A 13,602-nucleotide genomic window follows, 5' to 3' on the forward strand; every position below is an offset into this window, starting at 1 on the left:
AGTAGTTGGTATGTCACATTAACAAACACGCCCTCCTGGACTTTATTTTCAAAGAGCAGGCTTTAAAAAATTACATCAGACCATAATATCCTTTTGCCAAAATCCTCTGATGACTTCCCATCTCACTCAAAATAAAAACCAAAGTTCTTATAATAGATTGCAAGACCTTTTATGATTTGACTCTCTGCTACTTCTCACCTTATTTCCCATCTCTTCCCTTTGTTCATTCTGCTCAGGAGAATGCTTCTTAAACATACATACTTGTTTTGTACGTTTTCTTTTTTCTTTCTTTTTTATTTTTTTTTGCACATTTTAATTAATTTTTTAAAAAATAAACATATAATGTGTTTTTATCCCCAGGGGTACAGGTCTGTGAATCGCCAGGTTTACACACTTCACAGCACTCATCATAGCATATACCCTCTCCAATGTCCATAACCCCCGCCCCAACCTGCCTCCCCCCAGCAACCCTCAGTTTGTTTTGTGAGATTAAGAGTCACTTATGGTTTATCTCTTTCTTGTTTCTTAAACATACATACACTATTTGTGATCTCCTTTGCTTGGAAGGCCCTTCCCCACCACATAGCTCACCCATCCCCTCAAGTCAGCATAGCGGTACAGCTCTCCTCAGCTCAACCCTTTGTAAGATCATATCTGCTTCCCTCATGCCCCAACTCTCACCAAGTACCCACACACTCCTTGTCTATCTGGCTTAATTTTTTCCTACCATACTTTTTACCATCTGACACATATATATAGTTTCTTATTTTCTCTCTTCCTGAACCAGAATGTAAGTTCCTTGAAAGAAACGAGGGGCTTTTATTTCTTTCCACTGCTATGCACATGACATCCAGAGCAAAAACTAACATATACCGGATACTCAACAAATCTATCTTGATTAAGTAAAAATGTGATTTGACATATTAAATAATTACTCTCAAAAATTATAAAGCTTTACGACTGATGTTCTTATTTTTTTTAGCTTTACATTTAATAAGATTGAGACTGCTTTTTATTGCCTCTTCTATTTCATGTCTTATTGAATGAACCAGAACTTCTAAAACAGTGTTAAAATGATGAAAGGAGCAGACATTCTTGACTTGCTCCTGATTTTAACTGAAATGAAGAGAGAGCAAACTTAAGTGCCTATTAGGGTCAAACTCAAGCAAAAGAAGCAGGAGAAGGGTAGGAACTAAAACAAAAAGGAGTGGTGAAGATGTGATGAATGAAGGTACGACTTGTGTAATGGCATTCACAGTCAAGACAATTTACTATGCTTCCTTTTTTCCCTTTCATTTACTTAATTTTTTTTTAAGATTTTATTTATTTATTTGACAGAGATCACAAGCAGGCAGAGAGGGAGGCAAAGAGAGAGAAGAGGAAGCAGGCTCCCCGCCGAGCAGACAACCCGATGCGGGGCTCGATCCTAGGACCCCGAGATCATGACCCAAGCCGAAGGCAGAGGCTTTAACCCACTGAGCCACCCAGGCACTCCTCATTTACTTAATTTATTTATCTATCTGAGAGAGAGAGAGAGAATGCATAGAGGGAGAGGAAGAAGCAAACTTCCCGCAGAGCGGAAAGCCTGATGTGGGGTTGGATCCCAGGACCCTGGAATCATGACCTGAGCAGAACCTACTGAGCCACCCAGGCATCCCAGGACAAATTACTGTTCTTTCTAAAGTAAACAGATCAGATTCAGCCCAGAGGCAACCACGTGGGGCTCAATAATGATATTAAATTAAAAAAAAAAAAAAGAATTTTAAAATACACTTATCTAATAAAGAGTAAATATTTAGATGAGCTTTTTTTTCTGAAAAATAAAAATACACATCTTAAATTATAAAGAATATATGTCTTTAAAAAACAATTTTTCTAGGAGTATAGAAAATAATCATTATCTTACAAGAAAATCTACTCTTGCATTTCATTTCTAAATTTCCACTTGCTTTTTTAAGCTTGAGTACTGAACTTTAGATGTTACATAAGTAACAGGAAGTTCAAAAGATTGGAGTTCCAAATTATCCTCCAAATTCAAAAGTAAAAGAAAATAAAACCCATTTATTAGAAAATGAGTTAGTTAAGTTACCTGAAGTACTTGGATCATTTCTTTTGTTTTTTCAAGGCATTTATTTGATTCATTAACTTGTGCTTGAAGTTTCGCTATTATGTCATTAGTCATCTCAAGTTCTTCCTGCATCTTTATAATCTTGCTTTCCTTGTACTTAGCACTTTCCTTAGCTTCACGCAGTGAAGTTTCCAGCTCCTGAATTTTCTGTTAGAAAAAGTCCACATATGAGATGTGCCATGCAGGCAGAATCACAGTATGTAAGTGTAAGACAAATATGGTCATATATAGGTAATTAATGTTTCAGGTTGCATTAACAAAGGATAGAAGAGAAACCAAATGTCACTCAATTTATACAGGTATTGTTTTCTTTATTTAGAAGCTGATGATTCTTGGATTAAAAAGACCCAAATTTTATATTATAAGGGTTAGTGTTATTTTATTTACTGGTTACTATTGTGCTAAGCATATTAAACACACTCACATTTTAAATTAACACCACTTAAAGGAAATACACTCATTAACTGACTCTCTAAGTAATGCATATAACATATCTTTTCCTTTGTTTTAATTACCTAGTTTTAAAATTAAAAAATACAGGTATGTGGAAAAATTCGAAGGCATGTAATGAAGGGTAAGTTTCCCTGTCTCAGAACCCTAGCTGACCCAGCAGCAACCACTACTGAACTCTTTCAAGTGTATCCTTCCAAAAATTTTCTATGTCTATCTGAGCATTTGTGAATATATAGTTATAAAAATGGTCAGTCATACATACAGTAAAAACATACTGAATATATAGTTTTTTTTTTTTTCAACCTGACAATGTATTTCCATTATCAACACATACAGATCTCTCCACGTTTTTGTTTTCATGGATACATACATCCTGTTTCTTAGAGGTACTATAAATTAGTTAACCCATAACCTGCCAGTGAATATCTAGGTTATTTCCAGTTTTTTACAAGTAAAAAATACCTGAATTTAAATACCTGAATTTGTCCATATTTATAAGATTATTCACCTACATACACACATATACAGGTTTTTCTAGAAAATATCTGTTTCTTCTTGCCCCATCCAGAATTTATTTTTGTTTGAGTGAGGTAGAAACCCAGATTTTTTTCTTCCCAGGTGGCTAGCTGGTTGTCAGAATCAAACATTAATTAAATCATCTTTTCCCCACTGAGTAGGCTGCTGCCATTATCAAACACTGAATTCTCCTCCCTGAGTACATATGCTGCTAAACTCTCTACTTGGGTCCACTGCTCTATTTGTCTATTTCTGTATCATTACCAAACTATTCTATGATACTCTAATTTGTCATAATTACCAAAGTAATAGCGGATAATAATTATCTGATAGGGTATTTCCTGGGATTACTGAAGATGGAATTTCCTTCTGCTTCTTTATTGCTTTGGTAGATGGGGTTAATATTTCTGCTATTTTTGACTCTATTAGCTACTGAAGTCTGCAGGGATGAGCAAATCAATAAACTGTACTAGTGATCTTCTAGTTTCTACCAGTAATTGATCATTAAACTAGTGGCTGATATTTTAAGTATTTATTTTGGTAAAAATGACAAATTACAAATTACTTTTGGGTTCTTCACTAAGTCATTTTGTAAGCTAACAAAATAAAATAGCATGTTTGCTTCACAGATTTCCAAGTTAAGGCTAGTTAATAAAATAACTGAATCATTCAAATAATGTATTGATTCTTAGATCCAGGTAAATCTGCACTAAGACATCTGTTATATTTTTAGTCTCTTCCATTTTAATTTTGATATAACATTAACCAATACTAAGTCTTTGATGATAATTAGATAAAACCTGAATTGCCCTTTCCCTCTAAGCTAGTTCTATCAATAGACACAGATTATAGTTCAATAAAAAGTTACATGATTGAAAAAATTTATAATGTATAGTAATGGCACTTTAAGAGGTATATATACCTCTTAATCAAATTAAGCTATGAGTTACTTCTGTTTTATAATTCAAAGGGAAGATTTCATATAATATATATAGCTCTGTAGTTATTTGAGTGATTAGGCACAATAGAATTCAATTTAAAAAGGAAACCCATCACATACACAAACATGGTTCATGTTGTCTAATACATTTGATACTATAATTTTGCTCTGAAATGTTATATAAAATATAGCTTTAACTAATCAAATTGCAAATTGAAAAACATCTTATAAGAAATCATATACCTCTGCATGTGTGGCTCTTGCTGTAACATGAAGATTCTTATTGTCCTCTGTAGCAGAATGAACAAGGATACCAGACGGCAGGGACATCTTCAAAGTTTGGTAGTTTTTGAATAGTTGTTCATTTTTCTCTTTCACTGATTTCAGGTCATGTTCCCATTCTCTGACTATAGCAGCATTTCTTTCCTCAAACTCTGTAGATTCATTCATTATAGCCTATTTAATAGTAAAACACCATTATAACTCTAAAATGAATTACGTATAAAAAACACTATGAAAACTACTAGAATTCTAGGACAAGACATATGCTGAAATTCATTATTTAGAACATCCTAGAACCGAACTTTATAAGAATGTGACCATTTGTGGTTTGCCTCAGTTCCTGGAATTTCAGAAGGCATTGGATATTGATGATGAGAATAAAAGAAGAATAAGGACTGGAGAGGATTTGTATGGATTTGCAACATGATTAAATCTCACTTTATTGGATCAGTGCTAACATATGAAGCAGAAATCTATAGAACCGTGTTGGTTAAAGTCATTATGTTATGACATTTATGATGTCATGTATGAACATTAACTGACGAATAATGGCAGAGTATATCCAGTAAATTTAACAGCAATCTATTTTCCTGTTTCATTTTAAACCTCAGTGTTTAGAGGGAAAAGAATTCACTGACTTTTGGTAATTAATCTGAAAATCTTGTATTTCTGTTCATGGAATAACAATCACTACCTTCCTTTACACTGAAGGCTAACTTTGAAATTACTCATATTATCTTTTTATTTCCTAATTCTTATGGGATATACTTTTTGTTCTCATCATTAATGCCTTATTGGTTTTTATCTATATCTTTAAGGCACTTCTATCAGACTTGGATGCTAAATTAGTTGTGTTCTTCCTGGGATACTGGACTCTTCTTGGTTCTGGACTACTGGCTTCATACCAATAAATTTATCAATTCCTACATTCAAGGTGCTAGAAGAAGCTACATCTCTATGCTCATTCAGATGGTAGGAATCCTACCTTCTATTCACAAGTAGGTCGTCAATATTACAAGAAAAGCACTAAATTTTATGGGGATTATCTTATTCACATATGGGTTTTTATGCTTTTCCTCTGCTGTGAACTTTTTTTTTTGGGAGGTAGGTCATTTACTGTTTTGGTAGCTTGAGGTATACAACAAACGGGAATATCCACAGGAAAGCATATTTTAAAAACATTATCTATATTTCAGTGTGATTTAAGTATAGTTTTCAGATGAAATTAAAGTGTCAAACAAGATCTACCCAAACATATGAAATGTAAAACTAATTTTAGAGGTTTTAATATTAATCTAGCTCCCTTTGCTCCAGCCACATATATAACAAGTAACTTTCTGACTACTGCATATTTTGCCAGGTATATGAGATAGGGATTACTTGAGAGCAGAATGAATATTCTGATCGGTGGAAAGCAAAACAAATTAACAAGCTGGTCTTAAGCTATATTGGTTCTTGTGAATCTGTACACTAGAGCCAGTTGCTTTGGGAACAAAGATATACACCACATCTCTGAACCTCAGAGCTGAAGGATCAGGGCATAAGGCAGTGATACCACCAAGATGAAAAGGACATCTTTGTGACGTCGCTGCACAGACTTGTCTCTGGCACGGCCACAGCTGCTGCCTGTAGCTCTGAAAGAGGCTCAAGTCTCACTCTGTCTGAGACTACTTGGGGGAAAGCTCAATTCCTCCAGAGGCAGTGAGAAGTGAGAAAGGAAAGAGCATTCAAGATTCCCTAAGTGGAAATTGATTATCACACCCCAAGATTTTATCTTCTTTACAAGTGTAAGTGGTTATTTTTATTATCTTAATAAGGAAGCATATAAACATGTTAGAGGAAGAACATGTTTACACATTTTTTTTCAAACAAAAAATAAAGTATATACAAATAAATTAAAGAAGTACACCTAAGATTAAATTGCTCTTCTAAGTCTTTTTTAAGAAAAAGGTAGACAAATTAGAGCAAACAATAAAAAGAATGAGGTAGCCACACAAAAATCACTACTTACAATTATTTTATTATTATAGAAGTTATTCACTTGACAAATCTTCTCATTTTCTTTCTGGATGCCATTTTTAAGCTTTTCTATATCAAAATGAGTATTTAACCATTCTTCCAAAAACTGGGTCATTTCTTTCCTATTACTCAGCACTTGCTGAAATTCAGTCTTTATGCAGTGGAAGTCATTTTCTGAAAGATCTTTGAGAATTTCCTGTTTGAAAAATAAGTATTGAGTCATCTGTACATTAAGAGTTTTTATCTAAATATCATACAAATATCAGGAAAAGGGGAAAATATCTTACTGAACTCTCATCTTAATATTTTGAGTATATTGAAATAAACATAATTCTAATTTAAACCTTTGTTCTAGTTATTTGAATAATAAAAATCTGGCAGTATAAGCTATGTAAGGAATGTCTACAAATTCTTCCTGCTGGAATTAAAAACCACCAAAACTATCTGTGACTACTACTCATACATATGCAGGGCTTCTGCATGCAGCTCCTCTGTGCACCAGGCCTTCCACGCATGTTGGGACTGGATGCCAGCCTCACACTGCTGGGGGAGAGCAAGGATACTCCATGACAAGTTGTAATAACATTGCTCCTGACTCCCAGCCACGGATCTAGGACATTTTAGAAAGCATTTGGAAACTTATTGTGGGGTTCTATGAATTCCCCCTTGTTGGGACTAAATCCATTTTTCTGTGTCTGTGGAGTCCTAGTACTCTTTACATCTGGCCAGTTGTCACCCTGCAACATATTTGTAAATTTCCGAAAAATGAAAATGGTTCTAAGCGCATGCAAAGTTACCTTCTCTATATGATAAAAAGGGTTAAAAACTAATTAAACCATTTAAAACAAATAATACCTCAATATGTAGATCCATATTCTGGCTCAACTTGAGGTCTGTTAATTCTCTGGTTGGTACATCATAATCTTGTTGAAGGTGCTGTATTTTAATTAGCCATTCATTTTGCTTTTCCACTTCATCAATAAAAACCACTTCAAAATTATTGATGGATTCATGTTGTTCTTCCTTTATCTTTGTAACATGGCTTAACACATACTTGTGGAAAACAAATTGGGAAATGAACCTTTTATCACATTTAGAGGAAATTTTAAACTCTCAAGACAAAAAGGGATGGCACCTCTTGTTTATCTATATCCTCTGGTAAGTGAGGAAGAAGGAAAAAGCCTCTCTCTAGCCCCAGTTTTCTTTTCCCAGTATCTTGAGAGAATAACTTCTAGACTTCATGTTCCTTATTTCAGATTCCCTACTGGCTATATCTCATGGATGTCCTATAATCACCTCAGATTCACTCTTTAAACGTAACAAAATCTCTTTCCCTATAAACTCACCTTTCCCTTCTGCTAACTTTTTGGTTAATTCTATCACCAATCACGTAGGTATCCCAGCTAGATACCTGGGATACATTTTCAACATCCTCTCCTGCCTACCTTGGTTGGGTAACCAAAGTGGGTATACCAGCTCAAGATATACTTCTCACATGTAGTTAGTTGTTTGGCCTCAAGGTGACAATAATTTGAATGTCATATATTCCATGGATCTCCTGGATAAATTCTGGATATCTGATTGCCAGTATTTGTGGAAGAAAATCAGGGCCTGAGAGGCAATCTACCTAGAAAAGACAGACTGGAACTCCCTACTTCCTCAATTTCCACCACTCCTTAACCTCTTAGAATCTGGCTCTTCCCTAACCACTCAATTAAAAGTGCTCTGACAAAGGTCAATAATAAGCTCTATTATCAACAAACGGAGGGCATGGTTCCTGATTCATATGCTGGCTGTTTGAAATATGTCACTCTTTTTTTTTTAAAGATTTATTTATCTACTTAGATAGAAAAAGAGCACAAGTAGGCAGAGTGGCAGGCAGAGGGAGAGGGAGAAGCAGGTTCTCCGCCGAGTGGGGAGCCCGATGTGGGGCTCAATCTCAGGATCCTGGGATCATGACCTGAGCCAAAGGCAGTTGCTTAATCGACAGAGCCATCCAGGCGCTCCAGTATCTGCCACTCTTGAGCACTTCATCTGTGACATGCTGTCCTCCAGTGACTTGAGCAACACCACTTTTGCTTGATTTTCTCCTGTCTCTGCCATTTCCAACCTCAAATCCATTTGTTGCTCTTTTTTCTGCTACTACCTCTTGAAAATTTATCTTTTCCAGAGTTCTCATCTTAACCCAAGGCTCTTATTTTTCTATTACACTTTCTGGGTGACCTTATTCCCATGTGTATTATCTAGCATCTATATGCTGATAAATTCCAAACCTTTATCTCTAGTCCTGACTTGTCTCCTGACAAACCTCAGACTCACAACTAAATGCCTACTTGTTTCTCTTCTTGAATGCTCCATCATGGCTATTTCTACCTCAAACATCTCAAACTAAACACCTGATTGTTTTTCCTGCCTTGCCTGCCTTGCTCCTTTTTCTTTTCTCTTTGTCAGTTTTTGGTAACCACTCTCCACAAATCTGGCCATGCCCAAATTCTGGCACTCAATCTAAGCATCTCCCGCCTTACCTCCACTCTCCATCACATGAACCTACTATTTTAAGCTGCTGAGTATTTAATTTCTTTTATCCTTCCTGTGCCTATGAATCCTTTCTTTAGTAATATGGTTACCTAAAATATCTCATCTGGACCACTATAACTGCCTCTTGTCTCTTCTCTCTGCCATAAATTCATTGCTTTTCTACGATGCAGTAGCTAAAATGGTAATCTGGTCATGCTACCGCTACCACTTAAAAATATCTGCCCAGTGGCTCCCATCATCTGCAAAATGAACTCTAAGCATTACTACGGACTCCAGCTTCTCCTGCAATCTCCTTTTTTGTAACTCTTTTTCTGATATGTCACACAACCTGCATGCGGTTCTATCACATTTACTGGCTCCTTATACATTTGCCTCATGTGCTAGAGTAGGATATACCTGAGACGTTATTCCTATCTGTATCTGGAGCACCATGAGTGTTACTAGACTCACAGGTAGAGCTCAAGTTTTGTTGAATGAACAGGTCCTAGAGGCACAGTGGGTCTTATACATACTATTCTGAGATGCACATTAATTAATTCAGCAGTAAATATACTAAATAGCAAATATGCCAACTCCCAAAGTAGGACACAGGACTTAAATACACTTATGTTAAAACTAAAATTTATAGCAATATTTACAAAGATATTACTAAAAAAGATGGTACCTGAAGTTTCTTCATGACTCTGTGGAATTCCATTGAACATCTTTGGTTTGCGGTGAGAAGTTTTTGAATTTGTTTGATTTGTGGATATGGAAGTGAGAGGTTTGCTTTTACTCTAGCTGAAAGCTCTTTTTGGGTTTCAACTTCTTTCTCCAAGTCAAGGGATAGTCTATTTAAGCACTCATAATGATTATACATCTCTGAGTATCTCTTTAGAAGCTCCTAAGGAAAATTAGAAATCATTCAGTTTAACAATTCATCCTAATTTAACAACAAATAGTCCTTGCCCTAGAATTGTTTTTCGTTTTCATTTTTAAATTCATTTCTTTAATGTAAATTCAGTTAATTAACATATAATATATTATTTGGTTCAGGGGTACAGGTCTGTGATTCATCTGTCTTATATAATACCCTGTGCTCATGATAACACATATCTTCCCCAATGTCCATCACCCAATTACCCCATTCACCCAGCCATCTCCCCTCCAGCAACCATCAGTTTGTTTCCTGAGATTAAGTCTCTTATGATTTGTCTGCCTCTCTGGTTTCATCTTGTTTCTTTTTTTTCCCTCTCTTTCCCTATGATCCTTGCCCTAGAATTGTAATAAAACTTATGCTTTAACATTTTCTGTAGTACAGAAATTAAGACCTCTGTGTTAAAAAAAAGTCTTATTGTTGATTTTGAATTACAGAAGTAGTATTTAGTTATTGTGAAATTAAAAAAATTTAAACAAAACAAAGAAAACCAGAAACAAACCACTGTTATCATTTTGATACATTTTCTTAAGTTTTTTGAGTACTCATGATTCAAATGACAATCTACAAAGAGTGAAGATAAATTTGAGTGAATTCAATCTAGTATGTATTATAGTTCAAGACTGAATGCTGGCTCACAAAGAATCACACTAGCTATTTGCCAGCTTGGTGTAGCCTCTTTACATATTTCTATTTATCTGCCTAGAATCTGAGTTTTCTAACTTTTTATCAGAGTTAGAATTCAGGTTCTATCTCTGCTACTTCCTGACTAGGGAAATCACTGAGCCAGTTTCCCTGTTACAAAATGAAGATTATGGTAATTGCCACAAAGTTTTCTGGGGGAAAGTTAATGTTATAGGATAACTGTATCTATTTGTAATCTACAAATTATATACAGACATTATGACTTAAAGGAAATTAAATTTTATTTGTAAAAATGTTTCCATATTTAAGTTTTAAACTTATACCTGATTTCAAATCCTGATTTCAAAGATGATCTTTCGATGGTCGGCCATGTGAACTTAGGCAACTACTAAATTCCTCTCTAAGCTTCAGTTTATTTGTAAATGGAGCAATAAAGATCATCTCATGAGGTAAAAGAACCTGGTATTAGTGCATATGGTAGACAGTCAATAAGTCTGGCCTCTGAGCTCAAATGACTAGAGGCCATGCAGAGGACACACCAGTCAAAGTATAAGCAGAGGGACACAGTAGTTCAAATTGTTAGTCATATAAAAATAACACATTTAATTCAGGGTGCTAAATATGGAATAAGGGGCTGTTGACAATAATGAACTTCTTGTTCAATAACTTAAGGAAAAGCTAGGTGTTCATTTATCTGGGATGTTGGAAAGGGGATTCCTGCCTTTGGTCTTAGTATGAATCACATTATGATATGGAACAGCACTGTGTAGTCCTTGATTTGTACTTTTAATACATATTACTTTTTTACTTTCTAATATGTATTTTTTTTAAGACTTTTCAAAAATACATATTACTTTTTATTACTTCTTTTGTACTTTTAATACATATTCTGATAGGAATGTGCTAAGTGACATAAACACACACAAAAATTCTTTAGGGATCTTGCATTCAGAGAGGAGTGACAGTTAGTCGTGTTGGCCTTTTCCCTCAGCATATATGCCGAATCCAAGTACTTCCCACTGCTTCCACTGCTACCTCCTTAGGCTGAGCCACCATCATCTTGGCCTGGATTATTGAACTTAGTCTCTCAAATATTCCTCCTCCTTCCACTTTGTCCATTTTCAACACAACAATCGGAGTCACCCCTTTAAAATGTAAGTCAGATCACGTCTCTCTCATGGTCAAAACCCTCCAAAAGGTCTCCGACTCACTCAGAGTAAAATCCAAAGATCTTTCAAGGCCCCACAGCTTGCATCTTCCCCATGAGCTCTCTGACCTCATTTCTTATCAGCTTTCCCCCTTCTTAATGCTCCATGAATCCATCAGGCAGGCTTCTGCCTCAAGAGCTTTGTACGCCCTATTTTTTCTTCTCCTCCTATTCTTCCCCCAGGAAGCTTTAAGGCTTAATCCTTTACCTCTTTTAGGTATTTGCTTAAATACCACCTTTCCAGTAGGGCCTTAAAATCATAACCCCCCACTGTTTTGTGTGTTTTGTATGTACATATGCACACACATGCACACATACACTAGATCATGAAGCTTAAAAAAACACTGAGCACTTTCTATTCATTCCATAAATGTTCCTTGGATTTCATTTAGGCCTTTGGAAGAATACCAATATTCATTTGTAATTTTAACACAAGGCACTTACTTTTATCCTAGAGCACTTTTCTCTCAGGCTTTCTGTGAGGTAGTGTTTTTCATTACATTGTAACTGTTTTTCATATTTTACTACCTCTTTATGGTTCTGTTGGTCCTGTATTGGTACAAAGAAATAAATAAGCTTCAACTATAACTACATCCACATATAATGTCTGTATGTCTTTCTAATTACATTTTCCCCCATCATTTCAATAATGGAATTATAAACTTATAACTCAAAAACGAAGTTAAAAATGTCTAGAAAATGAATAACACTATTACTAAGTATTGTAGTGAGTGGCCTCAACTCATTGAGAAAAAATGTGGAAGAACCACATATTTTTTGAGGTGGGATTTATTCCTATAACCATCAGAGTTGAAAACTAGATATTAGATTTATACCTGATTCTTACAATTCCAAGTCTCTGAATTAGAATTAGTCTCTAGAATTGCTGCCAAATAATACATTAGCAAAACCACCTGAAATATCTCTATTCATACTCTTCCCCGTACCTTGGAACACAAAATGCATATCCTGTTACGTTTTGTACTTCTGATTAGAAGTATAAAATAAAACCTTTTCTCCCATTTATTCACTACACTACTTAGAAGAATGACTGTTTAATAAATATTTGTTGAATGAATTAAATTTCTTTACAAATTTAGTTAGGGTCCTCATAAGGATGGTTCCTAAGTGTTCATGTTTCTATTGATAATACTGCAAATGATACGGTCTTCTATTCTTGTTGAATTATGAAAATAAAAAAAGGGTTTTATAGATTTTATACAATTTCTTTTTTATCTGAAATTTATGTTATTTTCTAGAGGATTAGCTGAGTTTTTTAAGACTTGATTGTAAATACATTAAGACAGTCACACTGGCTGAACTTCCTTCCTCTGTGTGTCTGGCCACCTCCCTTCAACTTTACTGAGAAGGGCGCATGCCTAAAATTCTGTCCTGTGGAGGCAGAGAAATGGGCACTTATTGTTTTATAAATCTAGTCCTTCATATCTTTTCCTATTGAGGTTAATGCCATTTTCTGGTTTAAAAAACCCCTTTAAAAATTACATTAAAGAAAACAGTCCGCATTATGTAACAAATCTTTTATTTTTTATCTTTTTCTTTCTTTTTTTTTTTTTTTAAAGATTTTTATTTATTTTTTTGACAGACAGAGATCACAAGTAGGCAGAGAGAGAGGGGAAGCAGGCTCCCTGCCCAGCAGAGAACCCTGGGATCATGACCTGAGCCGAAGGCAGAGTCTTTAACCCACTGAGCCACCCAGGTGCCCCAACAAATCTTTTCTTAAAAGTAAATAATAAAAATGATATTTCCTGAAAAACATTTTGGCTTCTTTTAAAACACTATAATCTTCTATTTATGTAAAAAATTATAGCTTCCCCATTATTCTTTATTGTTAGTAGAAATTTCCAAAAAGAAGAAAAAAAAAACCCACAAGTCCCCCCAAAACAAAAACAAACAAACCCCAAAACACCACAACAATAAAACCAAATTATTCCCCTTTC

The 13,602-nt window shown here is 35.0% G+C and overlaps 1 protein-coding gene across 1 annotated transcript in view; it reads right to left on the minus strand.

Moving 5' to 3' along the window:
- The window catches only part of CENPE (centromere protein E), a 77,771-nt gene that overhangs the window by 13,445 nt on the left and 50,724 nt on the right, over positions 1 to 13,602 (minus strand). Inside the window, 6 exon segments of the mRNA XM_032333047.1 lie at positions 2,090 to 2,275; positions 4,281 to 4,493; positions 6,331 to 6,534; positions 7,194 to 7,391; positions 9,541 to 9,759; positions 12,089 to 12,193. Coding sequence (XP_032188938.1) covers positions 2,090 to 2,275; positions 4,281 to 4,493; positions 6,331 to 6,534; positions 7,194 to 7,391; positions 9,541 to 9,759; positions 12,089 to 12,193 — 1,125 coding nt within the window.

Source organism: Mustela erminea, chromosome 2, assembly GCF_009829155.1.
Source record: "Mustela erminea isolate mMusErm1 chromosome 2, mMusErm1.Pri, whole genome shotgun sequence".
In the NCBI taxonomy this organism is placed as follows: domain Eukaryota; kingdom Metazoa; phylum Chordata; class Mammalia; order Carnivora; family Mustelidae; genus Mustela; species Mustela erminea.